The 23,391-nt window shown below is 28.2% G+C and overlaps 3 protein-coding genes across 3 annotated transcripts; all 3 read left to right on the plus strand.

The window, feature by feature from the left end:
- Positions 1 to 2,582: 2,582 nt before the first annotated feature.
- On the plus strand, positions 2,583 to 5,303 carry LOC119685146 (circadian clock-controlled protein daywake-like). The gene is made up of 5 exons (XM_038099355.1): positions 2,583 to 2,693; positions 2,773 to 2,865; positions 4,569 to 4,716; positions 4,787 to 4,920; positions 4,988 to 5,303. The coding sequence occupies exons 1-5, from the start codon at positions 2,603 to 2,605 to the stop codon at positions 5,296 to 5,298; spliced, it is 777 nt and encodes a 258-aa protein (XP_037955283.1). The 5' UTR covers positions 2,583 to 2,602; the 3' UTR covers positions 5,299 to 5,303.
- A 596-nt stretch (positions 5,304 to 5,899) lies between these two features.
- Positions 5,900 to 12,503, plus strand: LOC119676487. The gene is made up of 17 exons (XM_038087726.1): positions 5,900 to 6,107; positions 6,162 to 6,504; positions 6,556 to 6,780; positions 7,270 to 7,501; positions 7,557 to 7,787; positions 7,860 to 8,102; positions 8,160 to 8,446; positions 8,565 to 8,612; positions 8,668 to 8,780; positions 10,280 to 10,640; positions 10,704 to 10,928; positions 10,992 to 11,223; positions 11,284 to 11,511; positions 11,591 to 11,833; positions 11,897 to 12,171; positions 12,230 to 12,277; positions 12,337 to 12,503. Exons 1-17 carry the CDS (start codon positions 5,900 to 5,902, stop codon positions 12,440 to 12,442), a joined length of 3,648 nt encoding a protein of 1,215 aa, XP_037943654.1. The 3' UTR covers positions 12,443 to 12,503.
- A 2,993-nt stretch (positions 12,504 to 15,496) lies between these two features.
- Positions 15,497 to 23,074, plus strand: LOC119681244 (altered inheritance of mitochondria protein 3-like). Its single transcript, XM_038094374.1, has 3 exons — positions 15,497 to 15,849; positions 22,021 to 22,288; positions 22,351 to 23,074. The coding sequence occupies exons 1-3, from the start codon at positions 15,838 to 15,840 to the stop codon at positions 22,803 to 22,805; spliced, it is 735 nt and encodes a 244-aa protein (XP_037950302.1). The 5' UTR covers positions 15,497 to 15,837; the 3' UTR covers positions 22,806 to 23,074.
- The last annotated feature ends 317 nt before the right edge of the window (positions 23,075 to 23,391 follow it).

Here is a 23,391-nt window from a genome sequence, read left to right on the forward strand (position 1 = left end):
ATCTTTTTATGTAAATATCTTATTCTCGTATTACGTTTATATTTAATGAATATAATTTATATGGAATTTTTTGTTATTGATAAACGGTAGCACTTTAAATTTTAACATATATATATAAATATATATATTTTGGATTTAATAAGTTAAAAACCTGGCGCTAATAAAAATGGAAATAAGTTTAAATTTAACTTGAGCTATTAACCGTCAATAACAAACTACCATGAAATACAAACATATGAAATGTTATTAAATATATATTTGAAAAAATTTAATAGAAGTGCAACGTATGAGACAGTTTTCAGATATTGATTTCAATAATACTATATTCCTAAGTGATTTGTTATAATCACTTAAGAAAGTAAAAATAAATAGTATTAACTATTTTTATAAGTTGCGCACTATTCTGCAAGACGCTCATTCATACACCGTCAGTAGTTAACAAAATAATATAAATTACTGGCAAAGGTAAGTCCTAAGCCTTTTAGTAACTACAATAGCCCATTTGTGTCAACAACAAGCATATAAACAGTTCTTAATTCTAAATAAATCTACACTCAGATTAGTCAGTGATTTTTCAACTAGAGATATTCCTGATAACTACAATCCACCAGAAAAGTGATTATGTGTGAGTATGTGTTTCTGTAAAATGAAGTGCGTACTATTCACTTATCGTACCTACTCGTTTTTTACGTTGGTTAGAAAATGAATCTAGCACCTCTTTACTTTGTTATTAACTTTACTTTATCGTATTATATATATATACACCTACATACACTATAAAGTTCTTATTGGAGGCGTTAGCATATAAATAACTATGTATACTGATATTATATAAAAGTATAATAATATATATGAAATATGAAATAAAAGTTATCGTATCCGTTATCGAATAGTTTTATCGTATTATAACTGATAATATGATCAGTTCTAATATTAAATCACTGAAGGGTTTAAGAAAGTTTAAGCGAAACTTTAACTTAAACTTTATTAATTAATTAATTTTAAGTAATGAATTAGAAAAGAAAAATTAGTGTCGCACAGTGTAATTAAATCTTAATTTTATTGATGTGTACATTTATTGGTAGATTGCAGGTTAAAAGAATTCTGTTTAAGGGATTCGCTTTAAGACATATTACTAAGTACATACCTTCCAAGCTGAAATCCACGCAATCAACTTATGCGTAAGATCCAATTTAATCAAAAAATCTTCTGGCTCGAAAATCGTTATTTACTCTGACAGCCAGGCTGCTCTTAAAGCTCTTTCTTCTTGGACTTTCAAATCAAAATAGGTCCTTGAGTGTTACGAGCTTCTGCAATCACTTGCAGCTCGGAATAAGGTAAGCCTTTACTGGGTTCCGGGTCACAGAGGAGTTTTGGGAAATGAAAAAGCTGATGAGCTAGCCAGAACTGCATCAAAAACTGCTTTTATAGGCCCTCAACCCTTTTGTGGAATAAACTAACACCGTACTCCTACAAAGACATTCTTAATTTCTCAAAATGTAATTTAAGGTTGATAACGGGTTTCATTACAGGTCATTATGGTCTGAAATATCACCTTCATAAAGTACAATTATCTGCTAACTCGGAGTGCAGATTATGCCTCGAAGATGAGGAAGCGACCATGCACTTTCTTTGTGACTGTCCAGCTTTAATAACGCACAGAAGAAACCTGTTTCATAAAGAATTTCTGTCACCAGAACAGATTAAGAACTCTTCTCTAGATTTAGTTCTAGACTTTATTCACAAAGCTTTAAGGGGCTTTGTTTAATCAATAGTAAAACTGGTACAATAGGTCTCTTCTGGCCGCAGTACCGGCTGTTGGGCAATTTTCACGTCAACTCTTTTAATATTAATAAAAAAAAAGTACATACCTTGGTCAGAAATTATAATAATGATGTGAAGATATTACTTAATCCTATATTCTGCATATTGAAACCAAAATACGAATATATTTAGTTATAGCAAAAAATAAATACGTAGAGATTTTTATGGAACTGTTAAGTATAACGACAAAAAAGGGTTAAAAAGTTTCTGAATACAATTATGGCGCACATCAAAAAAGAAATAATATTTATATTAACTACAATATAATTAACTACAATGTAATTAACTACAACAAAATTAACTACAATAAAATTAACTACAATATAAGTTAAATTAATATAAAATTAATTATTTAGAATTTAAATATCTTAATTTATAGGTAATTCCTGTCTGACTAGTAATTAAAATTTACTTAATCACTCACTTAAGTCATTTCTTAATTATTTACGTCATTGGTGTACTAACAATGTGTGAAATGTTTCTTGCACTGAATAAATATATAATTTTAAAATCCCTTATTCAATCGCATTATAATTACAACACATAAATATATGACTATTATATATAACAATTAAATAAATTTGTATATTTTTAATTAATTTTAAATAAAACACAAAACTCTAGAAAATCCAGTTATTGGATTAAGAACAAACTGCATTTAAGTCAGTGAATCATGTTATACAGTTTTGCATAATTATAAATACAGTGTCTTCACTTCCTGCAAATAACCTACTGAAATTAAAATTCAGTAGATTAAAGTATCTCAAACAGTGCAGTGATGAACAATAAAATTATTCTATGTGCTTTGGTATTGATTTATTCCGCGTTCACTTCGAGTGATCAGCATGATGATTATCTTAAAGATCCTCGTAAGTGAAAATAATTAGCTTAAAAAATGTAATAAATATATATAGAACTGAATATATTAATATTTATACGATGTTTTAGCTGAGTTTTGGAAACCATGCACAATACGTTCAAATGTTGATGAGAAATGCTTTGGCAAAATTCTGGAACAAATATTCAAAGTATGGAAGAATGGTATGTAAAATTATATAAAAGAATATTTGATATATATGATATCTTTTGTTGATGTTGAGTTATGTATTACTTTTTATTAATTATTAATTATTTTAAAATTTTATTAAAATATTTCGGTTTTTATATAAACAGAACTTATATATACTGATGTTGTTACAGGATTCATTATAAGATTTGATCTAGCCATACACTGTTTTATAAATGTTCTTTAATTCATATATTTAAATGTTTGAGTATTTAAGTATATAATCCATTAATATTCTTCGCAAATCTTACGTAATTTTAGACAAAAGAAAACTGGAAGTAACAGGTTATGAAAAATATAAAATAATATATCTGATCACATTTTTTTTCTAAGAATTCTCAATAATGAATGAATTCAATAATGAATGTATTCTTTCAGCACTTAAAGCCCGAATTTCAGTCTAAGGAAGGATTACTTAGGAGTTTATATTATAACCATATTTTTAATTCTAAAGAGTGTCTGATTATTTAATGTTTTAGAAATTAATATAAAAAGCTGATTATTGGGAAATTTGTATTTAATTGGTACACAATTTCAAACACAATAAGACTGATTTTAAGGACTTATGTCCTTCGATAATAACTTTGCCAGCAAAACTACTTCAAGAGAGAAATGGGAGGCAGAGGTATTTTTAACACTAGGAAAGATAGCGATCTGCATCTTCGGGTCTAAGATGAATAAAGATAAGATAAATAAATTAACTCTAGGGTTAATTTAGAGTCGGACTTAGGGATAACTAAATCCTACTATCTCTCCGAATCCACAACAGTGTATCAGAAATTTTTGCCATTCTAAGAGCATGTTCTTTTACTTTAAATATGAACATCTGTGAAAAGGAAGTCTATATTCTTACTGACATTCAGGTAGTTATTAAATCTGTATCGGCAGTCTGCATTTCATCTAGATTAGTACAACAATGTAGGCAATTTAATAACATACTAATCGAAAGGTCCAAGATAACTTAAGTTTGGGTTCCGGGTAAGTTGATTTCTGACTACTTTATGCGACAGGCAAATAGAGAGTGGGCTCATGCTTCCTCAGCAACCAGGCCAAGGACTACATTATAACTTATTTCAAATGTAGAAACTCTGACTTGATATATAGAAGCAAATCAGGGGTGTCTGTCTTTACAGGGCACTGCACCATACGACGGTATAGAACTAAGTTCGGCTAGCCCTTTAATATCTCTTGCAAGAAGGAGCATCAGTATTCCGGGTGTATATTTGTCCAGACATGTCCAGAACCAGGCTTAAGTTTTTTGAGCCTCTTCTTTAACACACTCAGCGATACCTCTAGCATCAGTGTTGACTTGACTTTCGCTTTTATGAATGCTTCTGGCTGATTCTAACTCAACCAGAAGAATTACTATTATGAAAAATTATGGAATCAAAACGGCTTTCGTAGCTAATTGAGGAAGATTCGTTTCTCTCTCTACTTCACCTCAACTAAACTAAGGCTCAGATATGCGGCTAATGAATATATAAAAAGTTTGAAGGAAGTATTTAGTTTCACAAAAATGATTAGTGGTTTAATCCTTGTTGAGAACAAGATGATCGCGTTTGTACATTATTATATGTGAAGACTAAAATTCCCTTTACATATTTATAATAATTTATAATAATAAATAAATTATTTAAATTCTTAAAAATTCTTTGCTAATAAATTTTATTTTATTTAGGTGTACCTGGAGCAAAAGAAGTTGGAACTTTCGACCCATTGACATTAAAAAAGGCACGTTTGTCCACTCAGAGATTAGGTGATTTACAATTCGAGTTCAATAATTTAGAAATTTATGGTTTAAGTAGTGTAAATGCATACAAGAGTAGGTGAGATTTAATTATAAAGCCAAACTCAAATATTGTAATTATTTATTTGGAACACAAATCTCAATTTCAGTGTTGACCCTAATGATTATACCTTCGTGGTTCATATGAAATTCCCTTCGATGAAACTTGTAAGTGATTATAAGTTGAAGGGTCAAATTTTGGTATTAGCTCTAGATGCAGAGGGCGTTACAAAAGCAGACACAAGTAAGTAAAAAAAATTAATTTATATGGTAACTTCATATTTAATATATTCAAATTTAATTAATTTTAGAGGATTTCGATATGGTTATGACTATTAAATCAAATTTGAAGAAACGCCTTGACGAGTACTTCTTTGATGTTCTCTCAGTCTCTACTGAAATAAAGGGCATAAAGCATTTTCAAGTGCATTTTACTAATCTTTTCCACGGTCAAAAAGAGTTGGAAGATAGTGCAAATGCCATATTTAATGATAATTGGCCTACTTTATTCGAAGAGCTACGTCCAGCTGTCGAAAAAATATTTGATACAGTTACAATAAAACGTTTAACAAAATTGTTCAATTATATACCAGCTCGATATTTTATATCTGATTTATCATAAGTAACTACGTGACAAATATATGTTTTGGTAAAAAAATCTGTGTACTTTCTAATTATTTTTTAAAGCATTTTTGGTTGTTTTTTTTCCTTAGCTGTGTTTTATTTGCATTGCATATATATGCTTAATCTTTATATGGACATTATCATCGATGCATTAGTACAGATTAAAAAATTGTCAACATTCAATTTTCCAAATATATAATTTTTTAGTTATTTAAGTATTTATTTTAGAATATATTGTAAAATTTATTTCTTTTTTGAAACCGTGAATACAGATTTGCATCTGCGGTGTAATGAAAATTTAATTAATGTGGCATTATTTCAAAGATGTTTTCTACGTTCGAGATATAGGAGAAAATTTGTGGAATGGCGGGAGGGTCTACTTTTAGAATCAATTTTCAAGTAGTAATAAAATGGTATTTAAATTATTTTAAAAACCTTATTTCTCTTATTACAAAAGTCTTTTAAATTTAATTATTTCGATTATATCTATATATCATACATGATATCTATATATATAATACATTATATATAAAAAAGCAGTCAACTTGATCACAAAAGTCAATTAAAATATTTTAAAAAATTAACTAAAAATATTAAAGATGAAGTCGGTTTCAACTCAAACCACAAGTGAATTAGAGAAGACTACTGTAGTTGAAAAAGTTGAAGTAGTTGAAGTAGTTGAAGAAGTACAAATAAAGAAGACTACACATAAAAATTATTCAACAAGATATGAAAATGATATAGAAATTCGTAATGCCTTAAAGGAATTCTTATTATATTTACTTTTCCTGATTGTTGCACTTATTGGTATTAACTGTTTTAAAACAAAAAATATTTATCAATTTAATAATCCATTTTTAGTGGCATCATCAGTTAATCATAAATATATGTTTTATTTATATAAGACAATAGAAAATCTATTCATAATCACTCCAGAATACTATGATTTAGTTACAATAGCAGAATGGTGGTTATATGCTGAAAATGGATTTGCACCCGCGCTCTTGGGTGATAATAATGGTAATGAAGTCATAAATGAACGATATTTTCTTGAAGAAAATATATTATTGGGTGCACCTCGATTAAGGCAAATCCGGGTTAAAAGTGATTCGTGTCATATACCAGATGCTTTCAAAAGATATTTTAGTGATTGCTATGCACAGTATCATGAAACAACAGAAGAAAAGGAGGGAGATTTTCAAGGGTATTAGAAATTTCTATGTAACTATGAAATATGTATTATACATATTTGTAGATCAAAGTTTTACACATTGGATGAGTTGAATGATCGACCGATATGGGCTAAGTATGCTACTTATTATGGTGCAGGTTATGTTCAAGAATTAGATTACAACATGAATGCTACGATAGACACACTAGAGTCACTTAAAGAGGAAAAATGGATTGATCGTGCTACACGAGTTGTAGTTTTAGAGTTTGGCTTGTACAACGCAAATGGAGATTTTTTCACTAACGTTAAGTAAGTAAAGAATAGATGATAAATGATACGGCGACAATAGAGTACAAAAATCAAAGTTGTCGAATAAGAGGACAAAATAAAGAGAAAAAGCATGTGAACGATTGAAGTCAATCGTTCTTAATATATAAGTGCTGCTCACAACTCCAATTTGAGGTTTAAAAATATGTTATAATGTCAGGAGAACTGAGACTAACAATCTTCCTAAGTATTTATTAATTTTATTTTCATTCTTACATGAATTCAGAGACTTCTTTAATCATATTCAATAGCACCATATACATTCTTTGGTTCCATTTAGATTAATTAATTTTTCTATCACAAACAACTGCGAACAATTGATAGAAGATATAATATATCTTCAGCTGATTGATATATTTAAAAATGTTTATATATGGGTTGAGTTTTAAAAAAGTGTAACCTGTTTTAACAAAAAAAGTTTAATTGTTTTTTTTTTGTTTGGTACTTACAAAAACTACATAACTTTTAAAGAATAATTGCAGAGACACCTATTTCGGGTGGTATAATAACAAGTAAGAGCTTGGAATCATTCAATACGCATGAAATATGGACTGACGACGACTATCTTCTAATAATCTGCGCTATTATCTTCTACATAATGATTATTTTCTACACAATACAAGCAGTAAGGGAATGCCGTCTCGTTGGTTGGCGCAATTACTTCAGTTCTTTATGGAATATTGTGGATGTACTAATACTAATTGTAAATTTAAATTATGTTTAATTAGCTATTTTCTTAAGATATTCATATTTTTCAGATGGCATACTTAGCATTTGTGTATCAAATTGTTCACATATTCCTTGTAAAAGCCTTGCTTAAACGAGTGACAGAAGACGAGGATGGCTTTCATAGCTTGGATAATATATGCTTCTGGAGCTCATTGTATGCAGACTTGTTGGCAGTTTGTGCATTTTTTATTTGCATTAAAGTTTTCAAATATATTAGTTTTAACAAAACATTGCTACAGTTCAGTACAACTCTACAAAGGGTAAGAAGTTGTACTTGGGGAGTACATATATAGTTTAATATATTCTATTAAAAATTTTCTTTATTAAATTAGTGTGCCAAGGACTTGTTGGGTTTTGGTTTAATGTTTTTAATTGTATTTTTGGCTTATGCACAACTGGGGCTTTTGCTTTTCGGCGCTTATAACTATGACTTCTGTACTTTTTGGGAATCATTAATCACACTACTACGTATGATACTTGGAGATTTTGATTATGCAGGCATTGAAAGTGCTAATCGTATATTAGGACCACTATACTTTTTATCTTATATATTGTTAGTGTTCTTTATTTTGTTGGTAAGTGTTTGTGTTTTAAGTTAATAAATTTATCTAAATTTAATTTTTTTTATTTAGAATATGTTCTTGGCTATTATCAACGACACCTACAGTGCAGTGAAAGAAGAAATTACTGCGGGTAAAAATGAGGTCATCGTATATTTGAAGAAAATATTTAAAAAAGTATTTGAAAGAATAATAAAGCGTCGTAAAAAGGAAGATCGTGATCTTAAAAATGTAGAAGCACCAGCTGAAAAGGGCAGCGAAACAACACTTTATCCTAGAACTTCACTAACAACAACTAGATCAGCAAAAAGCAGCGATCCAGAAGTAATTTATGTGACTGAAAGTGAAGTGATAAGGGAGTTAGTATTGTGTCTTTTTACGTTTTTAAAAAAATCACTATCACAATAAATGGAATATATAACATATAATTATTTATATAAAATATACTATGGCTATATACTCTTTTTATTTCTACAGCTACTTTGAAGTATATGAACCGCCTGCGAATCGTTTACAACTAAATAGGTTTGCATAGAGATTGTTTATTTCTATATATAATTGTATCTGTTCATTTTTTAAGTTTATCCGATCGAGTAACATTGTTGGAAAAAATTTTAGAAGGTTTAATAGTAAACTTGGATACGATAATAAAAAAAGTTGATGCTAAGAAACGAAGGGACAAGAAAAATGCTTAAATTTAGGGAAACTAACCATTTTAAATATATATAATTTTTATAGTAACATTATATATATAATCATATATTATTTTTTTTCAGTTTAAAAATTATGATCAAATACGATTTTTAAATAGCACAATTATTAACGAATATTAATATTAAATAAAATACAAATTTTTTTTAAAATTAAACAATATGTTTTTAATTTTTTATAAAAATAATAGAGCTATATAACCAAAATCTTTGAGGTCTTTTAATTTTAGCCCATTGGAATGCAAAGGAAATAAAAATTAAACGGTTGTAATGTGGCAAGGTTTATATAGAAAAAGAAAATAAAATTATTATAGTTACACTGAATATATACGTCAGAGAGGTTCAATTGTGTGCTTGTTCTTAAACATAAATATGTGAACGTTTTTCTTTACAAAAATATTGTAAATTTGACATTCATCAAATATATATATAAAGACATTACACTCTTAGCTTTCACTATGCTTCATAAGCTAATGGAGAACCAGGATAATGGAATAATATTAAAAGTTGGGCTTGGGATGAGTGAAATAAGGAAATGCCAATATGAATAAGCTTTTGTAGAAGTAGATAGTGTGAGGCTTTAACTCATTAAAACCACTTCTTAAAAATGAATGAAAAAGATTTCTATCGCAATGTGGAGACTTACTTCCAGTAATTAAGAGAGAGATATGTGCTCGATAGGCTTAAAACGTAAAAGTCTAGGTTTATATAAGTCAGAAGCATGGGCATGGCGCAACTGACAGACAAGAATGATGAAATCTAAAGGTTTAGGCACACCAAGAACAGACAAGTTTTTGTGTTAGAAATAACTATGTATTAAGTAGTTATAATCTGATCAGATACAGTTTTTTCGTAGTGCTGTTAAGTGTCGTATTGCTATGTGCGATATAAAATAAAATCAAATAAAAATTGCAAGAAACGAAAAGAACATTCGAAAAGAATGTAATATTTATGGAACATATGAAAAGTTTAAGAGTGGCGAGTAAATAGTTAAGGCTAGATTAAGTTCAGATTTATAAAGAACGTACTGGTTACTGAAGCATTAGCACAGTTTGAAAGTACCTTCGTATACTATTGTTCAAGATATTTTTGCTATACGCCTATTATTATTATAAAATTAAAGACATTAGAAAGTATTTTTATATACACTAATCTTAACTTAAGTTATCATGTTTTTCAAATAGTAAGCTTTGAAAACATTTGCAAAATTTACTAGTCATAGATCGATATTTTCTTCACTGAATATAATTATTTTGTTAACATATAATCCATAGAACTAAGTGAAAGATATGGAAAAACCTCAATTGCATACAAATAAAACTTTTTCTGGGAAGAGTAAGCAAATAAGATACACTGATGTAACAGAGGTGCGCAAATCTTTACGGGAATTCGGTTTATACATATGTTTTCTCTTTGTAACAGTTATCGGTAACGACTTTAATATTTTAGATTTTTATGTTACTTTAAAAAGTTTGTTTATAGTCGCATTATCTTCAAGACATAGTTATATGTACTACTACAACAAAACTATTTACAAATTCTTTCTGGAAAGACACGAAACAGCAAATAATTTTATGATATCTTTCAACGATATCTGTAGACTTTCTGATTGGTATTATTTTTTAGAAAATCATTTTTTAGAAACAATGTACAATGGAATGGAAAACAATGGAACTCCAAGAGTTTTTATGGAAAAAAACCTACTTCTAGGTCCACCGCGTCTAAGGCAAATACGTGTTAACGCTGAAGAGTGTTATACGTATAGTGAAATACGGCGATACTTTCAAGTATGTTATCCGAAGTATTCAGAGAGATTTGAAGAAACAACTGATAATTATAAGAGGTTTGTGTGATTATTATTTGTTATACCTTAAAATATAATTGTTTTATATATAAATGATTTAAGCTCTAAATACTTTACGTTAAGTGATTTAAGTGCTACTTCTATAGAGGGAAAATTAGCAACTTATAGAGGTGCGGGATATGTGGAAAATTTGAGTTATGATAAGGAAGAAACTGAAGAAATTATAAAAGGTTTACGACACAGTGATTGGGTTGATAGAGGAACAAGAATTGTTATACTTGAGTTTTGTTTATTTAATGAAGACTCAGAGTTATATGAAAGTGTAAAGTGGGTATTATATTTTTTATATGTAATATACCCACCTCAGAGTTCTATTTTATTTGCATTCAGATTTTTAGGAGAAGTTCCTCCAACTGGTGGTATAATATCTAGTGCACAACTGCGATCCATAAAATTGGGTGGTTTATGGTTAAGTGGTGACTACTTCGCCATAATATGCGCTATAATATTTTATGTGCTGACGGTTAAATTTACTTTGGAGGAAGTAAAAGAAATTAGAAAAAATGGTTTTTGGACATATTTATGTATACTATGGAATTTTATAGATATAACTGTTTTAGTGGTCAGTGCAAAATTATTATATTTTCATATAAAATCAATATCTCCATATCTTTGATAATAGATCGCGATTATTAGTTTTATCTATAACATATATCATCCAATATATGGAAATTATTTGTTGCAATTAGCAGAAGATCCTGATGAATATGTGAACTTAGACAAAATCGCTTACTGGAATGTAATATATAATGATTTAATTGCTATTTGCGCATTTCTTCTGTTTATGAAAATATTTAAATATATCTCGTTCAATAAGACTTTACTGCAGTTATCAGAGACTTTAAACAGAGTAAAGTTAACTATAAATTGAATGTGAACTTTCTATATATATATATATATATTTACGTTCTTATTTCTTTTTTTTTAAGTGTTATAAGGATTTGTTGGGATTTGGCGTAATGTTTTTTATAATTCTGATGGCGTATGCTGTTTGTGGCTTCATTTTATTTAGTCAACATGTAGTAGAGTTTAGTACTTTACTGAATACTTTAAGCACACTAATGAGCATTATGATGGGTACCTTCGATTATACTAATTTGGAATACGGTAGTCCTACATTAGGTCCAATTTTTTTCATTTCATATATAGCGCTGGTTTATTTTATACTAATGGTAAGATAATTTTTTTGTTTTTAGAAATCATTAGATTGTGATATTTGTATATATATTTTGTAGAATATGTTTTTGGCTATTATATTTGATACTTATAATACAATTAAAAATGATATTAAGTCAGGACCAAGAGAATTAAATACTTACCTGTCTAATGCTATGAAAAAGTTAAGACAGAGAATGTTAACGAACAGAAAGAGACAACAAGAAGTAACAACAGTATTGAATGAATCCACTGAAGTAGTTGCTGAACCAAAACCCACATCGGTGGATCAGAATACAACCCATCAACCAACTAATGAACCGTCGAATATGACTGAAAGTTTTGTTGTAAGAGAGTAAGATTAATTCAGAATTTTTGTATAAAATATTTAAAATGGTAATATTTTCTTTTAGGTATTTTGAAAATTATATAAGGGATGAAGAAAGACGAAAAATTATTAAGTACAAAATATATTAAAGTTATATACATATACATACTATAGTATTATATATTTGTTTAGTTTAGCAAATCGTATAGACTTACTCGAAGATGTTATTAAAAAATTATCTGTAGATGTGGAGGAACTACTGAAAAAAGTTAAATCAAAACAACGATCTCGATCCTAATGACCTCTGTTATTATTCTTCAGTTTTAATAATACGTACTATTATTATCATTTGTTGAAGTGAAAATAATACAATCATGTGATTAATATATATATCACAATAAAAATTTAATTTAATATTAGCATTATACTAATAATATTCCTAAATATTAAATATATTGTACTATATTGTATATTATTTTAATTTCAACAATAACCAAACATTTAATTTGTCTATATAAAAGATGATCAATATAACAATTTTCATACACTACATTTTAATAGAGAAACACATAACTCACAGCGATCTTCCTTAGACTCTACTAAATTTTTTGGACCGATACTGTTGCAGAAAGTTCTAACAAAACTTATCATTCTTGAACTGTAAATAATAAACTTGAATTGTAATAAATACTTTTTGCTTTTCTCTTTTTCTTCACAACAAGAGTACTATTACATAGATCCAACTGGAAGGATCTAACGCAAATAATGTAAGTAATTGGAAATTGCAATGGAAGAAAGTCATCCGGCTAGTAAGCTGTTTAATTCGATACCCACAGGTGGAAAACGCGGTAGCCGACGTCCGTTTCTTTGGTGGAAGGACCAGGTGACCAATGTTTAAGGGGCGCTCGGTACTACCAATTGGCGACAGCAGGCAACAAATCTAGCTAGCCGGCGGAGGCTACTCGGAGCGGTGAAGGACGGCTCACATCTGTAATGGCCAATTTCGGTGGAAGGATCAGGTGACCAACGTTTTAGGAGCGCTCGGTACTATCAACTGGCGACAGCAAGCAACAAATCAGGCTGGCCGGCGGAGGCTACTCGGAACGGTCAAGGACGGCTCACATCTGTAATGGCTAACTAAGTAAGTAATTGGAAATTGAAAGGGCCATTTTTTTTCTAAGTCCTTACCTAAATTTAAGTTTATTTTTATTTTCTTAAACTGTTATAAATAAATTTGACTATGATGTGTATTATCTCATCTATTGCCGGTATATATCAGGAGTTATAAACATCAAACGTGATTGATATCTCTCCCGAAAGTTGAAGATACATGTAATACATATACACATATATTGTCAAAAAATAAAATACGCTGTCATTCCGTAGCATAATAGACCAACTGAGTTGTGGTGCAAAGTATTTTCTACGTTATAATAAACTTCATCATTGATAACTTACGGTCCTGAAACAATAGTTTCCATAATATGTCAATTTGATTTTATTAATTATATCCTAAATTCATATAAATTTGATCGAACTTGGAGTTGGTCTTAATATGTCAGCTTGATCTTATTATTAATATCCTAAATTCGTATAAATTTGATCGTAACTTGTATTTAGTATTTAGTATTAATTTCACTTTTACTTTCACTTTTTCAACTTACTAATTGCTTTAAGTTTATAAGATAAGTGGTTTAATGTTTATTGGATAAAAATTAATTTTTTTTAAGTGTTTATGTTTAGTGCTTTAAATTTTGAATATAAATTGTTAATTTGAAACTAGAAAAATACAATTTAAAATAAATCAATAAAAAATCTATAGATACTCAAGTGTATACACATATAACGATTTTGCTCAGAACTAAAATAAAGCATAGCTGCTGTTGCTGTGGTTAATATAATTGACTTTATTATTCCAATTTATAACTGTGTTTATATGCACGTATGAACATAGATAAATTTTAAATTTGTTGAGAAGTAAATCTATTATTTTTAATTTAATTTGATCTGATCAAAAAATACATAAAGGATAGAGCCCTGAAATTATTTACGCGTTTTCGAATCTTCGAATGGTTACACGCTCCTCGGGGAGGTATACAGGTCTGAGGTCAGTTATTGCTTGGGCTGATGAAGTGATAAACAATAATTCAGTCAAAGTGTAGAAAATGGTTACACGCTCCTCGGGGAGGTATGCAGATCTGAGGTCTGTTATTGCTTGGGCTGATGAAGTGATAAACAATAATTCAGTCAAAGTGTAGAGAGGGATTATGAAGGAACGCCGCAGTTATTAGAGAGTAAAAGTGTTGAAGTACACTGACTCAACTGGTCTCAACATAAAAATTGAACTATTAGCAATCTTAAATTGGTGCAATGAAGAACTAAATGCACTTTGTAGTACCAAATTTCGTAGTTATTAAACCAGTATTTGTTTTATTCCATTTAAAATTGAGGCGATTTTCAATAGCTGACATAATAGGTTTACAGTATGACGGTTAGGACTTTATCTCACATATTTCGTAAGTACTTTCAAAATAGTGGTTTACACGGAAGTGTAAAAATTTTACAGATACTTTATGCATGCTTTCATGTAGTAAATATGTTATAATTGTGAGTGTACATCAATTATAATATTAAAACCTGTCACCTGTGTAAATTATGGTAATATATAATATTTTTATTTGATACTTAGCAAAATTGTGTAATTTATTCGATTAAATTTATTATTATATATGTAGTTTATAGTTGATATATTTAAATATGCAATGCTATCAACGTTAATTGAAACTATTTGAGATATTTACGCTTCACTTTCTCATTCCTCATAATGTGCTCCGCTTTTAGTTTAATAATGTTTTGAAAATGTCTACAAATCATGATTTTAATATCGCAAAATGACGCGTTTATTTGGATTTTATACATAAACACTACACATACATAAGCGGACACCCATTGCTTACTGATACGTTTCAGCATAATGTAATTTATTAATTGTAATTGTAGTTAGATACTCGTACCTCAAGCGGGCGTATAATTGTTGAATTCCTATACAGATGAAATTTTTCTTGACTGCATTCCAAAGTAACTTCGCCCAGTATTTGCATTGCACACTTGCAAGCGCAACTAAAGTAGCTCAGTTTTTACAACGCCAGAACCAAACTAGCAAAAGCGAGTCCAATTTTTGCTCCAGTATCTGCAACTCTATTGCCTCACATACAATATGGTTTGGTGGCCAGGTTTGTTTACCAGATATCGCAGCTGATCGCTCTTAACCGAACTTAATTCAGCTCTGTTGTTATTTTCCGCTTGCGAACGGACTTTGGTATAAAAGCGTACAACGCCTTGATTTTCTTTTGAGTACGTTGTTTCGCAGAGTCTCGTGCAAGTGTAAAATTTGTTTAAAAAAATTCTATTTCTACAATAGATTTTTTCTTCATTTTTTGTTTAGATACAATTTGCAGTGCACTTTACCATTTCAGTTTGAAATTGTTTTTCGAACAGGTAAAGATTGGTTTAGCAACGTTGGCTTTTAATAAAAAAACTTCTATACAAAAAAAAAAAAACTTTAAATTATTATAAATTTTGCAAACCAACACAGACTGTTTACGTGTGAAATAACGAAATAACGAAATTATTTTGTGAATTTTTAAAAATTATTTTGGTGTTAAATATAGAGCAGATACTCTTACGGATACTATGCTGAAATTGGTAAGTTTATTTATTATGACGCAATAAATGAATTATAATATACAGATATTTGTGAGTCATAAAAATTATGCTATATACTGTATATGAAGTTACATCATATAAATATTAATAGATTTTTGTACAATCTCACAGAACTGAACTAATAATTTTTAATAGTCATTCACAAATTTTCTGTTCTACGACAATAAATCAATTTTCGAATAGAAAAAGGTTTTATGGTACCAACAATTTTAATTTATAAATTAATTTACTAACAACTCTACAAATATTTTAAATTGCTATATCTTATATATAACAATTTACAAATAATTACTAAAAAATGGATTGTTTGCATTAATATCTAAGGCGTAATGTATCAAATAAAACTATAACAGGAGTTTAATCGAAAATCGAAATATCTTGGAATAATAATTAAAGTTAAGATAATGTATTCATAAATATATTTATAGTTAGGAATTTAATACCTCGAAATAGCTCACCTGCAGTTATATACTAGGGATGGGATATAAACTAATGTTTAACGAGTTGTATGGAGTCAAAAAAAAATTTTAATATTAACAGACTTAAAACAATATCTCAAAAAAATACATCAGGTGTGGAGTGTTTTACTACTTTCAATACACTATTGAAAAGTTGATTTTACACAAAGAGGATTTTCTATTTGGAATTATAAATATAAACTAAATTGTAGTTTATAAACCTTTCCAACACTTCTTAAATAAAGTCCAATTCAATTCCAAAACTCGAATTTTTAACTGACTTTAAAATGTTTGCATTATTATTCAATAAATAATAAATAAATAAAATAAAAACAATATAAGGGTTAGATTCGAAGATATGAAAAGTTCGAATAGAGTTCAATAGTCGGCTTAGGCGAAAAGTTTAATAATTGTACGAATCATTATAAACGGATGATTATAAAAATGAGTAGTGATAGTTTTTTGACTAACAATGAAAAACAAGACAATATAATCTTTTAAATTATATATTATGTGTTAATTAAGAATTATGTACCAATTATTAACCAAGTTTTAAAAATATATGGCTTTAAATAAAATATCAAGTGTGAGTAATAATAATTATATAGAAGATATATATAGTAGACATATGTTATATAGAGATAATAGTCCTTATTCAATTTTATTTATATTTATATTGAATATCCATTCTTTTAATATAGTTTGCGTATACATTTAAATAAACATATTTTAATTATATGTTTTGTTTAATTTTTAATGGACTAACAAATATTGAAATATTGGAGCTTTTGGATAACTATTTTTTTGGATGGTATGTTCATTGACCTCTCTTCTTCCATATAAATTTTTATATGTTTTCCGCCACAAAACACAGCTCTGAAGCTAACAGTAGGTATATAGAAAACACCCTCTATATATTGTATTGCATTCCACAACGTAGCGTCGGTACTCATATTGAGCGGCTGCAAAAGGCGTCTGTTTTTCAGGTTAGGTGCGGCCTATTTAAAAGTGACCTGTCACTACGTGCAAAGCTTACAGGACTGACATTGCGCTTGTAACCCATCGTCAGGGCTTTGCTCCCTTTTAGTTTTCTGGATAAAACATGAGTCAAAATCCGATGATAATACAGTCTCCAAATGGTACCCGTACTGATACGGCGAATCCACCTGCTTCGGCAGCACGCACAACGGATTTGGAGGTGCGAAACTCTCGTTCAAACAGAATCAATGCGATAGGTACAACTGTAACCACATATGGACCTATGTTCCCCTGGGAACGTACTGGATTGATTGATTGATATATTGTAGAAAAAACACTTTAACATTAAAAAATTTAAATGATTTAAATATATATATGTTGTTGTTCTTGTTGTTGTTGTGATGTGAGTTAGTGCTATTGCGCACTTTTACTCTCTTTTGGCTGGGGGTGGGGGCTTATTCCTGCTCCACACTAAGCTTTAACTATACTAGAATTATTATCATTTATTTATCTTTTAATTGATGACGGACCGTAGATCAGCATATCTTGCTGTGCTGATGTGGACTTAAGGTTTGTTAGGGCGGGGGTTGGGCAACGTATCAACTTTTGTGAATAATTTTAGCGCTCTGTTCTTGATATATTTTTTCACTGAGTTGATTCTTAGATCTCTATGCATGTCTGTTGTTCTAATATAGCAAGGAATCTTAATATATATATATATATTAACAATTAGAATATATGAGCAAAAAAATTTTTTTAAATTTTTATATTTCTATTTAAATATGTATATAAGAGCAGTAATAACTCATTAGAAAGTTTCAATACAAATTACAAAATTAATAAAAAAAATTATAATTTTCTATAAACTTGGGATGTATTTTTATTTTTAAGTTAAGTTAAAATTGCGTTATCTTATTAACTTATTTTGATTTATAAAAAAATAATTAAATTATAATTACTTTATAAATATATTATAAATAGAACGCAATTTTAAATAATTTTTATTTTAATGTCAAAATTTGCATTGACATTTTCGTATTGAATAATATACATTAAACATTAAAATTAATTTATAGAAAAGTTTACTTGATTTAATTGTTATATGTATTTGTATCTTGTTTATAAAAAATATATTTAAATATTCCGTCCTTGAGCTTAAAAAAATTGTTTGTAAAGCAGAACTAGTTTATTAAAATGTTAAAGTCGTTCTTTGTGTGAAAACTGTAATTATAATTCTTTTATAAATTTTAATTTCAAATTTAATTTATAATACAGTCTACAATAGTTATACTTTTGTTGATGAATTGAAGTAGTTGTTAGGAAATGGTGGTAAAAAAAACAAAACAATAATCTAATACAAATTAGTATAACAATTATCTTATAGTAATTAAACAATTAAAATATAGTATAAAAATATAGTAAAGTTTTTTGCTAATATTTTCTATTATTATTATTGGTCAATTTTTATTTAGAAAAGTTCAATACTTAAAACAATAAAAAAAAAAAGAAAATTATTTGTAATATTAAAACCGAATACCTATTTACAGACATATTGCATTAAAATATAAACAACACTGTTAATTTATCACAATTTTGTTTCTTTTAATGCATTATATTATATAAACCAAATAAGAATTATAATTTTTCACGCATAAAATTAGAAATTGGTATATTAAACTATTCTTTTTATATGCGAAAATTATAACCATCATTATAATTTTTTTATAACAAAATTATAACAATTGAATTTATTGTACAATTTGGTATAGATACTCTCCAGAAAATTGTGGCAAAAGACAATTATCTAGTTGAAATTCACATACTAATTATTTAATAGTAACAAAACACTCAATCCTCCATAAGAAATTATAAAGTTGTCATTCAAAAAACTGCAAACGTCTAAACAATTGGAGAAATGCAAACATATTAATATATCACCAAAATATTAAAATAATCATAAACATATTATATCAATAAATAAAACTGATAAATATATTCAAGTAACTTAAACTTGATGAGAATTATATTTTTGTTTTTGTTAAAATACAATTACATGATTTCTATGCAACCTAACCAAATTACGAAATAAATTTTAATTGTATGGTTTTTTTTTATCTAAGAAAAACAATGTAATATACCGTTAAGATATATTTGTATTCATATCTGAAGTTTGAGGAAAGGTTCTGTTAACTGTTATATAGGGACTTAATAATGTTTTTATCACAATAACTTATGAACAAAAATTATTACATTATTTAAAAAATATATATAATTAAATAATATTTTAAAATATTGTAGCTTGAGAAGAATAGAATTTAATTTCGTGGAGTAGTAAAATATCTATAACTATCATACTCCATACCTTTCTGTAACAAATTTGTGAGATGATGAATTTATAAATTGTATAACTTTTAAAACTTAGTACTATTCAATATTTTTATTACTGATATATATGTATGTATATAGGTATGTTTATTTATTAGATTAGTCATTTTAATATTAGTCATAGAGCATTTACGATCAAAACATGAAATTATTTAAATGAAAACTATTATAGGTTTTATGGTCTTAAGTACGAGTATAGTCATGTTAGTGGAGTGTATCTTTTATATGAAAATCATTGAAATCTTTTAGTTTAAACTTTCCTTTTTAATAGCTCGGTTGCAGTTTTCTTAAAATAATATAAACCCCTTTTAAAATTAAATTCAATATGCAAGAATTAATTATGAAAATGTGATTTATAAAGTAAACACAATAATTTAGTAAAAAATGCTGATTAAACATGTTGCATGTAATATCTCGGTAATCTATTAAAATTGTATTATAAAAGTGCAGCTGGCACGTGCCTAATATGGGGCAATATTCAAGAGACATATGAGTAAGTAATAATTCCCGTGATAAATACACGGACAGACAGTAGATATGGACAGTAGACAGCTAAGCACACCCCAACTAATATGATGTAGAGTTAAATAAATGTTAAAACAAGTTTAAACTAAAAAAAGATACAAATTACATGTATAGAAAAAGTTTACTACTTCGTAATATACGAGTATGTAACTGGTCGAAATTATTTTCATTGCATTTGCCTTACTTTATCTTAGAGATACAATGAATACGGTTTACGGCTAGGTTAATGGTAGGTAATGGTTGCTCTCTAATGGAACCCATTGAAATAAATAAATATTTATGATTTGTAAAATGGATAGCAAAACTCGTACGGCCTTGAAATGTATTGTAGTTAAGCTATTGCAAAAATGTAGTTTATATAGCAAATAAATTTTATTTCTAAACTGCATTAATTGTAGCAATTTTTTATAAAAATATTCAATGCAACAACGATTTTTTGAGTTTTATATTCATTAAAAAGTATTTTTAAATATATTTAAAAGGATTTTTTTGATATGAAGATTTCTATAAAAAATAATTAAAATAATTTTATTTTTCTGTACATAAATTTCCTGACACATTAATTATAAAGTCAGATAACGTATCGAGAAGCATCGTCCACCGAAATACAAAGACATTTAATAAAATCATAAAGATATTCTATCGTGCAAATATATGTGCTATGTTTATCCATAATCTGAGAGTAATTAATATAAAACTTATATCATACATTATGTTATAGACGTTATATGTCAAACGCATATCAGACTAACTAATGTAAAACTTATATATGATATAATAGACGTTATAGACGTTAGATGTATGATACGTTTTAGACGTATCAATAATTTCTACTTCAAAGTGCAACATACTGACGCCTAGCATGTTAGTATATTTACTATTAAATTGTTAAAATCAAGTTTACTATTTTTAAAATATATGCAATTTCAAAATGTCTTACAACATGCATCAACACTACCGTTATTATAGGTGGGGTCACACTAATTACTAACGTCGTTGTTAATAACGCTGGTGCCCAAGAATACGAATAAATATTTTCACATAAAATTACAAGATTAATGTGGAGCAAAATTTAAAAACTAAAAAAAGATATTATAACGTTGGAAGTCAGTCGTCTCTTAACCAATGTAGTTGTTTCGTTTGTATTTCTGGATAAATGTATAGAAAGTAACTGTTGAATTCCAACTATTCTTTCACCATGGCAACTTATGAAGAGTTTATCGAAGCATCGGAGTACCCAACAATTCTCTCGTTGAGTTTCTTTTTTAATATTTGTCTTAAAGTTTGAGTATCTTCGTAAATCATTTGTAACTGCAATAGTTAAAAACCAACACCCAGGAATGCATAGAGAATAGATTCCGAATAGGGGATCGTGGATTTCAGAATACATGGAAAAGAGTGAAGTAGATGACTAAAGGGCTTAACATTAACATACAAATCTAAAAGTTGTTCACTTTTAATATATATTGTATAAATTTTTAATAAATAAAAGGAAAATTGTGTTTTTTATCTAAATTTTTTTTTTTACGCCTAATATGTATGAATACAACAAAGTGGGTCGATTTGTTGGAGAGGAAAATTGTGTGTTTTAAAAAATGTGGTAACTTAAAATTCACCATAGACATATGGATTCTTTGTTGGTTCTATTTATAATAATCTATGGATTCGTGTGCTACTATATGGCTTAAAAACAATAATAGATTATTCTTTATATACATTGTCTATATATATTCTATGTATTTCTATTTTTTAATATATATTCTACTTATTATACATGTGAATTAAAAAATAATTTACTTTTCAGTTAATAGTTTCCTGCATTTTGGCAACATTGAACATTGCCTATGCGCAGCACAGAGACTACACAACCCCAGTACCGATATTAAAACAAATCGATCGCCATAACGATGATGGTTCATACACATATGGTTATGAAGCCGCCGACAAAAGTTTCAAAATTGAAACAAAATATGCTAATGGCGAAGTCTTTGGCAAATATGGTTTCGTAGATGATCAGGGTCAAGTACGTGAAATAGAATATGGTGCCAGTAAACGAGGTTTTGAACCAGCCGGTATGCAAAATATATTTTTATTTTTAATAGAAAATTTTCTTTACATTTGCTTACAATTTTAGGAAGTGATATTAACGTACCACCTCCAACACTAACCAGTAACAATCCATATCCATTAGGACCAAACGAAATTGATGATGGCCAATATCGTGAAGATCCCGCCGTTTATTATAAAGACCAAAAATTTAATCGACCAATTGCTGCAAGCAAATTTAGTTTAAATAATAATAATAACAATAACTATTATCAACAACCATATCAACAACCCTCTTATGCTCCCCCACCACCACCACAGCCACCACGACAAGAATACAGACCACAATATTATAATCCACCTCCACCACCACCTCCTCAGCCACGTTATCAACCACAACCCTATCAACAATCGTACCAACAACCCTACCATCAGCCAAATTACAATTCATATAATAATGGTCCTACATTCCATCATCCCGCCATTAAGAATATTGATATTTGGAGTGGTTCATATAGTGTGGACTATACGGGGCGTAAATAGTCGTATTGAAAATTTGTTGGAGGAGTTTAATAAGCTGTTGTATAATATGATTTAGTTTAACAAAAAAAATTATTTAACAAATACTAAAGATATGTCTTACTTAAGAGACTTCGACTGATTTGTTATCAATGCTTTTGCAAATATCAGTCACTAAATTTTATGTTTTATTTTATTATAAATTGTAATATGTATATAAGTAAATATATATAAACGAATACATATGTGTATATACGAAACTTTTTTAAATAAAATGTTGCGTATTATTGATTTTTTTCAAGATTGTTTCAATTTTTCTATTAGATTTATTTGCTAGAATAGAAATTTCTACCCCTAATAGAAAGCTATGCTGTTGGACCGTGTATTGAAGACTTGCATGTGATTTCGATGTCATCATATAAGTGGTAGATTGTAAAAAACGGTCAGTTCCCGTTTTATATTAATGAGAACATTATATATATGAATAGTACAAAATTTAGGCATTGTTGTAAACAATGTATGTAATACGATTTCGTAGATTGATGTGAATATTAATTTATTATTAAATGATCAATAATAAATTGAATTATTTCTTTCTAAAACTTATAAT

The sequence above is a fragment of the Teleopsis dalmanni genome, chromosome 2 (assembly GCF_002237135.1).
Source record: "Teleopsis dalmanni isolate 2A chromosome 2, ASM223713v2, whole genome shotgun sequence".
NCBI lineage: Eukaryota > Metazoa > Arthropoda > Insecta > Diptera > Diopsidae > Teleopsis > Teleopsis dalmanni.